Source organism: Mesoplodon mirus (assembly GCF_964341445.2).
Source record: "Mesoplodon mirus genome assembly, chromosome: 6".
Taxonomy (NCBI): domain Eukaryota; kingdom Metazoa; phylum Chordata; class Mammalia; order Artiodactyla; family Ziphiidae; genus Mesoplodon; species Mesoplodon mirus.
Genome location: NC_138982.1, coordinates 34,637,250 through 34,650,428, shown reverse-complemented (window position 1 = coordinate 34,650,428; position 13,179 = coordinate 34,637,250). Strand labels below are relative to the sequence as shown.

Sequence of the window (13,179 nt, the reverse complement as noted above, 5' to 3'; positions counted from 1 at the left end):
GCCCTCCAGTTGCTGTGGAGACTCTGGGCTGTTCTTGGAAGGGGAACGGAGGTGTGGCCAGAGCAGGCTGGGTGGGAAGGGCTGGTCTGGTCCTCTCTGGGCTGCCGGTATCTCCGCCCCACTGAGCCTTGGAGGGGGGGACCAGTGGGCAGCGTGACATAATGTTGGCCATCTCGGGAGTTGTAATTGACCCTCGTTGGGAGGATGCTGCTTCTGTGCTTGGGATGTCATTCCCAAGGGGGTCTTTCTTATACATACTCTGCATTCCCAACTCCCCTCCCCCAGTAGCAAGGGCTGTCGTGCCTCCTGCCCCTCACCTCCCACCTCCTTTTTTGAGACTTGATGTGAGGACTCCCAGCAGTGATAAAGGGAGCCCTTTCTTCTGGGCCTGGCTCTCGCCTTGGCTACGCCTGTAACAAAGAGAGGTAGGCTTGCTCTCGCTCTCAGAAGTAGGTCCACAGGAGGTTTCCGAGTGAGGGTCTGTTAGCAAAAGGAAAGGAGCGGAGGGAGTGACCTCCTGCCCATCTGGTCTTGCTCAGGATCCACTGGGAGGGCGTGATCATGGTGTAAACCTGGCCTTGGACCCGAGTCTGTTCCACTCTGCACTACTTCTCCACCTCAGTTAACGAGCATCTCTGAAGAGGTGTGGAGAGCAGAGTCCAGCATCCAGCCATGGGCTTGGTGTCTGAGCCTGTTCCGTGGAGGGGCATGTGGGACCCAGGGGGCCCATGGGTGTTGGGTGAGAGCAGCATCAGGGTCTGGGGGCCAGGGGCTCCCCACCCTGCCTCCTTGGCCTCAGCCGGCCTGGGGGTTGGGGTGGGGAGGGGAGACGTTTCTCTTTTTGGAACGGCCCTGCTCTTTTTGGATGGGCTTTGTCCCTTCCCGGGTGTTGTCCTCTCTTCTTCCTTCCTTTCCTGCCCTTCCCACCCAGGGGGGCTGGGTGGTAATCACAGGGTTGCTGTGTCTGTGGTGGCCGGTCAGCAGCCTTGCTGACAGGGAGGCTGGGCTCTCATCCCTCCCCCTCCACGCCTCTTGGCTCCCCAAGGATTGCTGTGTTTGTGGGGTTCAACATTAGGTCTCTGGGACAGGCTCTTTGGGGGTCACACTGGCCCAGTGGCCACATCACCTCGCGGAGGGGGGGTCCAGGTGTTCGGGCCTCACTGCCTCCTTCCAGCCTCCACCTCCCCCAACCCCTCTGGTCTGGCTGCAGCTTGGAGGAAACCTTTCTTTATGCTCCTGCTGTGGACAGGTGATGTACAGGTGGGGGGCTGACAGTGAGCGGATGCAGCTTGGTGCCACACGTCCGCTGCAGCAGCAGCATGAGGCTGTCACCACCTCTGCCTTAGCCCAGATTCTGTGCCTGTCCTCAGGTGTGCGTGATCCCAGCAGATGCAGGAGCCCCGTGGCCTGTTGGATTTTGGGCATTGGAAGCGTCCAGAGGGGCGCTCTGTTCTTTCTTGCCCACCTGGCCCGGCTCCCACCCCCACCCCAGGCCTGGACTTAGGCTGTGCCAACAGATTCTGTGTCTGAGGTCAGAGCGAGGGGCTGGTGATCCCATAGTCCAGCCACACTGGGAGGCTGGGTTCCCTTCTGGACCCCTTGTTTAAGACAAGAGTGGAGCTCTCCTCCCAAGGAGGTGGATGGGGGCCAGAGTGGGGGGGTCCCACGGTCCTGGCAGGAGGTGATGGAAGGCACTGGAGATGTGTAAACTGGTGATGTGACAGCGTGGGTTGCCCCAGGTGCTTCCAAAACTTGGAGGGCTGCCTGCAGGAGATGGGATTGTGGTAGGAGGGCTTGGCCCCAAGCCCAGTCCTAAGGCCATGGTGCTCCCTTGGGCCGTTGTAGCTCAGAACTCCTGGAACTGGGTTGAAGAGTGAGATCGGGTGGCTAGGAGAGGACTAGGGCTTAGGCCTTGCCAGGGGAGGAGGGAGGCGAGGTGGTATTGTGAGAAGGGCGCTGGCTTCACGGATTAACAACTGGGTTTGAATCCTGGATCTGCTGTACTCTTTCTGGTAACTGTAGGCAAGTCATGTCACTTGTTTGAACCTGTTTCCGTATTTGTAAACTGTAGGAAAAGCTATGTGACCCACCTAGGGCACTTAGGGTAAGGCTGCATGCAAATACCAGGCCCTGTACTGGGTGAATGTCAGGTCCTAGGGGGCTGCTTGGAGGTGGTGGGCTGGTGGCAGGCTACTCTGATCCTGGGGACTTAGCCCTTGTGCTCCCTTCTGCCAAGGTGGTCAGATACCACGGCTAAAGAGAGCTTGGCGTGAAAAGGGTCCCAGTCCTGGGGCCCGTCCCACCACGCCCTGGTGTTCAGCACGTCACCTCTGTTGCGCAGGGCTGAGAATTACTGGTGGCGCGGCCAGAACACACGGACGCTGTGCGTGGGGCCCTTCCCTCGCAACGTGGTGACCTCTGTGGCCGGCCTGTCGGCCCAGGACATCAGCCAGCCCCTGCAGAACAGCTTCATTCACACAGGACATGGTGACAGCGACCCCCGGCACTGCTGGGGCTTCCCTGACAGGATCGATGAGTGAGTACCGGCAGGGTCCCGCCTGGGGGCTCCAGGGCCAGCAGCCCCCTCTCTGGGCATGCAGGCTCTCCAGGCCTCCAAGTTCCCAGTTACAGCCGTGGGCCAAGGGTCTCTTGTTCAGAAGCTTTTCCTCGTTGGCAGAACTGGGGTTGGAGCTTCAAAGGATAAAAGGCCTCCAGCGTCCACACCTTAAGCCCCCCTGGCAAACTGGCTTTAGGAGAATGGACTTGGGAACAGCCTTTGGAAGCAGTTCAGTAGGAAAGCTTCTCATGATCCCCAGCACTTGGGTGGCAGTTTCCCTTCTCCTGCTTGTAGTACCTGAGTCCTGGAGATGGGAGCTGCCGGCTCAGGCCCAGGGGCGCAAGGTGCAGAACAAGCTCCCTGCAGGGAAACTTCAGAGTGCCCACCTGCCTGCTCACTCTGTACCTGGGAGGGGGGTTCAGTCTCCTTTAAGTGAAAGGATGAGGTCATCAGGGGGGCATCTGGGGAGGATACACAGGAGAATTAGTCACTTCCTGGGGGCCCCGCCCGAGGGAGCCACTTGGAGCTCCTCCTGCTGGGCCTCCGAGCCTCTGTGCTGGCACCACGGGGCTTCCGGGCAGCGCTCTCTCCTCTGACTTCTGACAGGCTTCTGCCCCGGGGGCGTGGCGCAGCAGGCCCTTCACCCCCTGCCCCGCACACCAGAACACTGAGCCCTGGGAGGGTGCCTGTCTCTTGCCTCACAGGAGCCAGGCGAGGGCCTGAGAGAGCTGGGGCCAGAGAAGGCAGACACCTTCCAGAAGGCGGCCCGGCACCCTCTGTCCTGCTCCTGGCGTGCCATGGCCAGCCCAGCCCCATTCCTCTGGGCTTTAATCAGCCCCAGTGACTACGTCCCAGATCCCGAGAGTTGGCACAGGGGTTGCAGGTGAATTGGGAGCGTGGCGGTAGCCCGGCCCATACCCTGCCTCCTGGCAGTGGAGCAGAAGGATCCCTCCTGTCCACCCTGGCTGGGGCAGTGCGGCCCAGACACCTCAGGGCCCGGCAGGAGAGAAGAGAGCGTGCCAGCAGGTGGCTGCCGGGCATGGGTTGGGGTGCCTTGGGGTTACAGAGGGCCAGCTCTGCCCTTTTGGGGTGTCCTTGGAGCTCTACAGTCCTAGGTTTTTCAGCCTACGGTCAGGAGTTCTTTCTCTGCCCCCTCTCCACGGTACCCTCCCCTGTTCCTGCTAGATCTACAGAAGGGAGCTACTGGGGGTCAGAAGTCCTGGGCTCCAGGCCTGCGCCTGCAAGGGGCTTGTATGACATGGTTCTGTCTTCTGCCTGACCCCAGGAGACAGGCCCAGCACCTCCTCCAGGGTGCCCTCACTGCCGCCGCCCCACACCCTTACCTATCTCTGACCTGCGTCTCTCCCCACAGACTGTATCTGGGAAACCCCATGGACCCTCCCGACCTGCTGAGTGTGGAACTGAGCACCTCCAGACCCACCCAGCATCTGGGCAGGGTGAAAAGTAAGGGCCCCCAAGCCCTGGTCCCCTAGTTCGTCAGCTGCCCAGGAAGGGATGCTGTCTCCTCAGGCCACCCCGAGCTGGGACGGCTGGGTCAGGGCAGCATGGGGACAGCTGTGTCCCTGGCTCCGGCTGGCCGTGGGGCGGACAGCAAGAGGCAGCTGTATCCGCCGAGGTGGGCATCCTCGGTCTGGCCCGCACTGGCCTGCCCGCTCAGCTTCCCTCCTCCCTCCTCCTTCCCGCCGTGCTCAGATCCTGGCTCTCCTCGCTCCCCCTAATCCTGCTCTCCTCTCCTGCCAAAACTACCCCACGGGCTCCATCTTGGCCAGGAGCCTCCTCTGTCTCCCGGACCCAGGGCCTGTCGCTCCGGAACATAGTTTTTCCCATTGCTTCCCATTGCTGCTGGGTGTGTACCTTCACTTGCCCCTCTTCACGTCTCTCTCTCTCTCTCTCCCCCCCCACCACTCCGCCCTCTTGTCTGACTCTCTTCCCTCCCTTGTCCTGTCTCCCTTGTTCTGCCCCCTCTACTCTCCGCACGACCCTTCTCGCAGGGGAGCCTCCACCTCGCCCTCCTCAGCCTGCCGTCTTCACTCAGAGTAAGTGGGGCTGCTCTTGGTGCCTTGGCCCCCGCCCCCGCCCCCTCTCTCCTCTCATTTCTCTCCTCCTGGAAGGTACAGAGCCCTGGCTGGCCGGCTGGTGGGAGGGCAAGTGGGTGTGTGCTGTGAGCTTTTGCTGCGCACCTGGCCCGGCATGCCTGCCTCTCCCCCCACCCCCAGAAGCCTGGGCTTCGGGAACAAGAGTGTGGTCCTGGCACCCACTCTGCCATCGCCTGGCCCTGCCTCACGTCCTTGGGGACCTGCAGAGGCCGTGTCTGGGCTTCATGCCAGTTGGTGGGGAGCTCTGTCCTCCCTAAGGATAGCTCCTATTGCCCTTGATGCGGGGAGATTGCCCATAGCCCCCTGCCTGCACTAATGGTGTGCCGTAGTGGGGTAGGGATTACTAACCAGGGCTCAGGAGCCGGGGTATATGGGGTCTTGTGTTGATGGAGGGGTGTCAGAGGCAGGCAGGTGTGGGGTGTTCTTGCTCTAGCTGAAATGGAGGGAGGGGCTCGCCAGGCCCCATAGTGGGCTGCCAACCACAGGCACAGGTTCTGCCCTCCTGCTGAATGGGGTCTGGGTGCACAGAGAATTCTGGCGGCTGAGGGCTGACCTCGGGGGGAATTGGGAGTGAGGAGTTGGTGGGCTGTCTTCCCCACACCCCACCTTTCCCATCGGCCTGCCTGACACTGCCTCCATGTTGGGGTCTACCTTCCATCGCAGAACCAACCTACGACCCTGTAAGTGAGGACCAAGACCCCCTGTCCAGCGACTTCAAGAGGCTGGGCCTGCGGAAGCCAGGACTGCCCCGTGGGCTGTGGCTCGCAAAGCCCTCGGCCCGGGTGCCGGGCACCAAAGCGGGTCGCGGGAGCGGTGAGGTCACGCTCATCGACTTCGGTGAGGAGCCCGTGGTCCCGGCCCCACGGCCCTGTGCTCCCTCACTGGCGCAGCTGGCCATGGATGCCTGCTCCTTGCTGGACAAGACCCCACCGCAGAGCCCCTCGCGGGCCCTGCCCCGGCCCCTGCATCCCACGCCGGTGGTGGACTGGGATGCGCGCCCGCTGCCCCCGCCTCCTGCCTACGATGACGTGGCCCAGGATGAGGATGACTTTGAGGTCTGCTCCATCAACAGCACCCTAGTGAGTGCAGGGGTCTCTGCTGGGCCCAGCCAGGGCGAGACCAATTACGCCTTTGTGCCTGAGCCGGCGCGGCTCTTCCCTCCCCTGGAGGACAACCTGTTCCTCCCGCCTCAGGGTGGGGGCAAGCCGCCCAACTCAGCCCAGACCGCAGAGATCTTCCAGGCGCTGCAGCAGGAGTGCATGCGGCAGCTACAGGTCCCGGCCGGCTCTCTGGTCTCCTCTCCAAGCCCAGTGGGCGACGACAAGCCCCAGGTTCCCCCCCGTGTGCCCATCCCCCCAAGGCCCACGCGCCCACGTGGGGAGCTGTCTCCAGCCCCCTCGGGCGAGGAGGAGATGGGGCGGTGGCCTGGACCTGCCTCCCCTCCCCGGGTACCACCCCGGGAGCCCCTGTCCCCACAAGGCTCCAGGACCCCCAGCCCCTTGGTGCCACGCGGCAGCTCCCCGCTGCCACCCCGGCTCTCCAGCTCACCTGGGAAGACCATGCCCACCACCCAGAGCTTCGCCTCAGACCCCAAGTATGCCACACCCCAGGTGATCCAGGCACCTGGCCCCCGGGCTGGCCCCTGCATCTTACCCATCGTCCGCGATGGCAAGAAGGTCAGCAGCACCCACTACTACCTGCTGCCTGAGCGCCCACCCTACCTGGAGCGCTACCAGCGCTTCCTGCGTGAGACCCGGAGCCCCGAGGAGCCGGCCCCCATGCCTGTGCCCCTGCTGCTGCCCCCTCCCGGCATCCCAGCTCCTGCTGCCCCCACTGCCACCGTTCGACCAATGCCTCAGGCTGCCCCAGACCCCAAGGCTAGCTTCTCCACCAACACCAGCAACTCAGGGGCGCAGCCGCCAGCCCTGAGGGCCACTGCTCGGCTGCCACAGAGGGGCTGCCCCGGGGACGGGCCAGAGGCTGGACGGCCAGCAGACAAGATCCAGATGGTGAGTAGTGGGCCTGGCTACAGGGTGAGGAGGGGCAGGGGCCCGAGGGACCCAGAGGAAGGGGCCCGAGTGGTGCTGACGGGTGGGTGGGTGTGCCCAGCTGCAGGCCATGGTGCATGGGGTGACCACAGAGGAGTGCCAGGCGGCCCTGCAGAGCCACAGCTGGAGCGTGCAGAGGGCTGCCCAGTATCTGAAGGTACCACCACCTCCTGCCCACTCTGGCTTTCAGGGACCCTGAAGACTGGTTCTGCGGCTCTCCTCCAACCCTCCCGCTCCCTGCCCCCACCCTCACTCTCCTCTGTCCCGCCCTGGTCCAGCACCCCTTGGCCCCAGTGTGTCCCACGGCACCACCCTCTGCTCCTCAGGTGGAGCAGCTCTTTGGTTTGGGTCTGCGGCCGCGAGGCGAGTGCCACAAAGTGCTGGAGATGTTCGACTGGAACTTGGAACAGGCTGGCTGCCACCTGCTGGGCTCCTGTGGCCCAGCCCACCACAAGTGAGCAGACCTTGCCCCTGCCACCTTCCTGTCCCTGGGGTGTCCTGGAGCAGTCACTCTGGGAAAAACCAACAGCTCACAGCCACACACGGCCAGACACAGGGCTCCAGGCGGGAGGAGGGAAAGGGGTCCCGGTCCCAGGACACAGACAGTTCTCGGAGAAAACAGCTTCTCCTAAGCACGTTTATCTAGACTTCATAGACGCTTTGTTCAAATGAGCTAATGAGTAAAAGGAATTGGAGCCTCTCTGGTTGCAGGGGGCTTGCTTCCTGGCTGGGCTCCAGTGAGCAGCAGTTTAGGATCCAGTGGTTTAAACGAATCTCTCTCACCTCTTCATTTCCTATTTCAGTTTAAAGTAACAAAGATTTAATGCCTTTTTAAAGGAATGTCTAAATCAAAAAAAAATCCATTACTTTCCTATAAAAAATGTATGTACGTGTATATATAACACAATATATAGATATATAAATAACATACTTGATGTAGAGTATAAATACATACAAATGAAAGTTTTATCAAGTCAAAAAGTGAAATCCTTCCCTGGGGGGCGCTGGCGGGGTGGGTGTGTCGGATTCCTCTGGCGGCAGACAGCTTGAGCTGGAGCCCAGCCTTCTGCACACACGTGGCGTCAGCTTATGCTCCTTTCCTGACCTCTCAGGGTCCTCATCTGTAAAACGTGTGTAAATGATAGTGCCTACCTCGTAGAACTGGTTAGGAGAATTAATGAGGGATGCACCGCACAGCAAGTGTCTGGCCCATGGGATGCCATTGCTGAACGTTGGCCATTACCTCGTGGTTATTCTTACTGATCTGCATCAGTTACTCTAATACACGATACTGCTGGTCTCTTATGCTTAGTTTATAAAAGAAGTCGTCCCAGGATGCTAAATTCCAAAATTAGTGCCTAGAACCACCAGTTTTCAATCCATTTGGCTGACCCTGAGAGGTCCCTCTCGCACCCACCCACACTGGACATTCCATACTCTGTTGCACCGACCCCTGTTGATGGAAGGGCTTTCTGGTTGTTTCCCATCCTTAGGCGCTGAGATGTCTGGAGACCCAGAGGATCTGCCCTGAAGGAATCATTTGAGCCTGTCCATCTGACGAGGGTGGGGAGATGCCCTGCCAGGCCTGGAGGACCTGCTGCACCTGCTGCCCCCAGTGGCAGAGCGAGGCCAAGGCAGCAGGAGGCTGGGAGCCCCGCCTTGCCTGTCCCTCCCTCACCCAGCGCTGTCCCTGCAACTTGGGAGCTCTCAGTGCACCCAGCCGAGGTGCAGGAGGGAGCCTCTTGAAGGCAGGCCTGGGGGCGGCCTCAGCAGGCCCTGTGGCTGACCTGCCTCTGGCTTCAGTCCCTGGTGGGGCCTGTAGCTGAAATGTGTTGCCAGGCCCTGCCGGCGGGGAAGCCAGGCTTGACCCCGGGCAGGGAGGATGTGTTGGTCATGCAGAAAGGTGGACCAGCACCCAGGGCGTGGGGCGGGGGCCCTCCCCAGGGAGCCCCTGGCGGCAGTTGGGGTGTCGGACGGAATGTGACTTGTGGCCTCACCATGGACATGTTATGGGACTTGGCTGGTGTTAGGATCTTGTGCCTGGAAATAGCCTGAGGTGGCTCAGGTAGCAGAGCTAGGGTGCCAGATCGTTCTCTGGCAGGGACCAGGGCCCAAGGCCCCAGGGTTGGAAGGAGACCAAGGGGGCAGCTGCCCTGGAGGGACACCAGTGCTTCCTCTTTGACCCAGCTCTTCCCCTGTGCTGTTCTTTGTTTTCCCACCAGCCTTTTGCCAAAGTTGCTGCCCCAGCTATGAATATCTGCTTCTTCCAGAGAAATAAAGTTAGTTTCTATTTTATGTTACTTATTTGTGTCTGCCTGCTTCTTTGCCTCTTGGTCAGCAGCCCGAGGCTCCTGGGCTCCCCAAGCCACTACCATCTGTCCCAGGCCACAGGCCCTGTAGCGCCACCTGTTGACGGAGGTGGGGGGAGTGCAGGCCTGGTTGACCCTAACAGGTCTCTCCCTTTCCGCGGCTGACAGTGGGCAGAGCCCCACCTGACTCAGAGCCCCTAGGTTTTATGTCTGATGTTCCATGAGGCAGGATATACTGCAGGACAGAGTACAGTAACTCCATTAGTGGGAGCTAAGCCAGAAACTTTCATAACATGGAAGGATCCAATATGTATAAGTATTTTAAGTTTCTTTTTCTGAATAGCTAATAGTTCACGTGGTTCAAAATTCAGAAGGTACTAAAGAGTATACAGTGAAATTCCCCAGCCCAGCTGCCACCTCCCCTCTCCAGAGGCTGCCTTTAACATCAGTTTCCCGTGTGTTTCTAATTTTTTTCACTATTTTGAAGAGCTCCATAGCCTTACTGAAAGAACTCTTGTTTAGGGTTGCATGGATATGGTTTTACGATAATATATTTAACCAGGTCCCTTTTGGTGGAGGGATATTTGGTTGTTTCCAATCCTTTGCAGTTCTAGCCATTGCATCAATAAATGGCGAATGTGGGTTATTACTTACTTGCAAGGCAATCTGAAGGATGAGTTCGCAGAAGCAGCGTGCCTGAGTCAGGGTGTGTGTGGCTAATGAGGGATCCTGCCAGTTGGGAAAGTTTTCTCCCCACAGAGGAGGCTCTTCCTGATGTTACAGCCACCAGTGTGTGAGAGCTTTCCATGTGGTACCAGAGCTTTCTGATTTTTGACAGTATGACGTGGCAAATGGTGTCGATAGTTTTAATTGCATTCCTCTAATGAATGAACATTTAAAAAATAAGTTGGGCCATTTATATTTCTTTTCTATAAGCTACCTATTAATAGCTTTTGTGGAGCCCTACGTCAAGGACACAGGACAAAAATTCAGGAATTAACCAAACCCCCATGGCAACTGTTGCCATGGGCTCTCCTAGTCTAAACCGGGCAGCCCCTCAGCTCCATTTTAGGCAAAATAATCACCATGTCATAACCTTGTAGCATCCTGACCAATCACCTAATGCCATCCTGCCAGCAGGAATTTCTTTGTCTTGAGGCTATAAAAGTTGGCTACTAGCCCACAAAGGGGGTCGGCTCTCCCTGGTCTGAAAGCCAGGAAGCTGGCCCGCTGTATTGGCAGCGCCCCTCACTAACTCTTCTCTGCTTTTTGTTCTCAATAAACTCACTCTTTTCTAAAATACTTTGTGTCTGGAAATTCTTCCAACCCGCACTCGGACCACGACATTTTGGTGGCCTGTACGGGGACATCTCTTGGGGGATCTCCTCCCCAACCTCCTCTCCTCATTTCTTGGGACCCTCTGTGAACAAGCAAGCTGCCGGGAAAGCAACAGAGGCACTCTGGCCAGGACCACACCCTGGTGTGTTCTGAAGGCTCCACGGCTCACTTTGCCCCAGTAACTGCCACCCAGAACGGGTGAGGTTCCCTCTGTCTGCTTTCTGACTAAGGACTAGGCCGATTGGTATTGTGCTGGCACGGGTCAGGCATTTAAAAGCCATTAGGGCGCCTGCCTCTTGAAGACTCCCATGAAAGGATAGGGGGGTCAGGGGACAGCTGAGGCTGTTACAGCGTCTGCCCCCAGCAAGACAACTTCCGTGCACCATGGGGTACATACTGGTTCAAGCAAAACACTGAGCCCCCTCCCCTTGGCTGCCGCCTTCCTGGCAGGACTACAAGGCAGATTCCTCAGCCTGTCTTCTCTGTTAACTTTCACCTTTTTCTCAGTCCAGGTTGACTTACAGGGGCCTAGGTGTTGCCTCTGAGCCATCCCAGGAGTGCCTTTTCACGTTTCAGGGAATTGCCAAACAGTGGGTCCTGGGAATCTCTTTCTTTCCCTGCCCAAGTCGCATGGTGCCTTAGTCGCACGCTCAGGGGTCACCTCTCACAGTCGGACGCGATTGTTGGGATGGTCGGCCCATTTTGTGCCTTAGTCGCACGAAGACATCACTGGCACAGCTTTCTGTCAGCTGGTGACTCTCAGGACCCCCATTCTACGGCATACAGGCTAAGAATGGGTTCTGGAACGTCTCGGGAGCCTCCCTGAGACTCACCCCTCGGCTGTATCCTCAGGAACTAAAAAAATTTGACCCTGAAAATCTCAAAAAGAAGAGGCTCATTTTCTTTTGTAACACGGCTTGGCCTCAGTATAAACTGGGGGACCGAGAACAATGGCCTCTTAATGGCACACTAAATTCTAACACGATCCTCCAACTTGATCTCTTGCCGGAAACAAGGAAAGGACTCAGAGGTTCCTTATGTCCAGACCTTTATGGCCCTTAGTCAGAATCTGGAGCTAAGGGACTCATGCTGCATGTGCCTTTCTGTTGCCGCCTTATCCTCCCGACCCCCTCTGTCTCCCTCTCCATCAGTTCTCCTAGGCGACCCGCTACTTGACATTTCCTGTCCCCCACCACATCAACCCCCTTCGCTTCAGCCCCCGCCCCTGCCTCAACCCACAGCTCCCCAGCAGGCACCTCCTTATCAGGGCGAAAGCCCCCTCTCCCCTCCCCACAAAAGGTGGAGGACTGCCCAACGCCAGGAAACAGATTCTAATATGTTTCCCTTAAGGGAAGTAGCAAATGGAGACATGAGCACTATTAGAGTCCATGTTCCCTTTCCCATGTCTGACATGTCCCAAATTCAAAACAAGTTAGGTTCCTTCAGTCAGGATGGCTACAATATTCTTTAGACTCCAGAGAAAACTGGTTAAAATAAAACTTTTTTTGAAATTGCAAAAGGGGTTCTTTTTGCATGTGCAGTTAGAAAAGCCAGCCTGTTGAAATATTTTTTTCAGAATCCTGACCCTGAGAGAACAAAAATATCCCTGGGAAAAAGTTTGAAGCTAACTCTTATCATGTCCTTGAGCTACAAACACAGCCCACTTTGCCTGAGACTTCAGCCTTGGGTTAATGAGTAGAACTTCAAGCCAAGAAAAAAAAAAAAAAAGAGGCAAAGAGACATTTTAAATCTCAAGTGGAAACAATGAGATCTCTGAGTGTCTGGATATATGTGTATGTCTCAGTATGTGTCTTTGTCTTTGGATAATATTGCTGAGGTTAATTTGTAAATGAGGTCTATTTCATTGGCTTAAAAGAAGTAAGCGCTTACAAATCAAACAATTCTAAAACAAGAAAAATTAAGCTAAATAAATTTCAGGTTCATGTGAACTGGGAAATATTCAATATTAAATTAATACCTGGTGTTAATGTTTATGTTTGTTGATCTAATTAATATAGACATGTCTTTCGAGCCATCAACATTAAGTATAATACTTTTATTGTGCCTAGGTTTAATATAAACTAAATGAGATCTTACTATTTCATTGCTGCAAATTTGTCAGCAATGAAAATAATTCAAGGTGAAGAAACTTTTAAGAAAAGAAAATACAAATGAGATAAGAGCTTTGGGTGAACTTTTTAGGAATAATTATGTTTTAGGAATGTCTACTTAAGAATAATCTCTCCAGATAGTCGACAACTTAAAACATTGAGTTGTGCTAAATTAAGTTAAAGGATGGAAGTTTATTAAATACCTAGTCCATTTCCAAATAAAATAAGATACTGAAACACTAATTACTGAACACTGGCTTCCTTTTACAGAGAAACAAAAGGTTTGGAACTATTAAAAAATGTGTTGGTGCCACACTGAGATATTTACTATAAGAAAGCACATTCTTCAAAAATTATTATTTGCGGGGCTTCCCTGGTGGTGCAGTGGTTGGGAGTCCGCCTGCCGGTGCGGGGGACGTGGGTTCGTGCACCGGTCCGGGAGGGTCCCACATGACGCGGAGCGGCTGGGCCCATGAGCCGTGGCCGCTGGGCCTGTGCGTCCAGAGCCTGTGCTCCGGCAACGGGAGAGGCCGCAGCGGTGAGGGGCCCACGTACCGCATAAAAAATAAAAATTAAAAAAAAAATTATTATTTGGATGTATGTTTACCAATCTACAGAGTGATGATATAAAGGACAGTTCATGGTTGCTTAAGGAAAGTAGGATGTATGTTTTTAGTAAAAAAGTTATGAGGAATGGAA

The 13,179-nt window shown here is 56.3% G+C and overlaps 1 protein-coding gene across 13 annotated transcripts in view; it reads left to right on the top strand.

Annotated features, from left to right (window-relative positions):
* TNK2 (tyrosine kinase non receptor 2) overlaps positions 1-9,022 on the top strand; it is a gene marked incomplete at its 3' end in the record, with an annotated part of 40,500 nt that extends 31,478 nt beyond the window's left edge. For 7 of the 13 annotated variants that reach the window (XM_082625423.1, XM_082625425.1, XM_082625424.1 and 4 more), the window contains 6 exons: positions 2,342-2,536; positions 3,930-4,021; positions 5,338-6,683; positions 6,784-6,879; positions 7,049-7,176; positions 8,216-9,022. In XM_082625423.1, the coding sequence (XP_082481549.1) occupies positions 2,342-2,536; positions 3,930-4,021; positions 5,338-6,683; positions 6,784-6,879; positions 7,049-7,176; positions 8,216-8,222 (1,864 nt within the window). Of the gene's footprint in view, positions 1-2,341; positions 2,537-3,929; positions 4,022-4,569; positions 4,690-5,337; positions 6,684-6,783; positions 6,880-6,912; positions 7,181-8,215 lie in introns of those variants that run through there. The other 6 variants (XM_082625420.1, XM_082625421.1, XM_082625419.1 and 3 more) reach the window with 4 other exon arrangements.
* Positions 9,023-13,179: the final 4,157 nt, after the last annotated feature.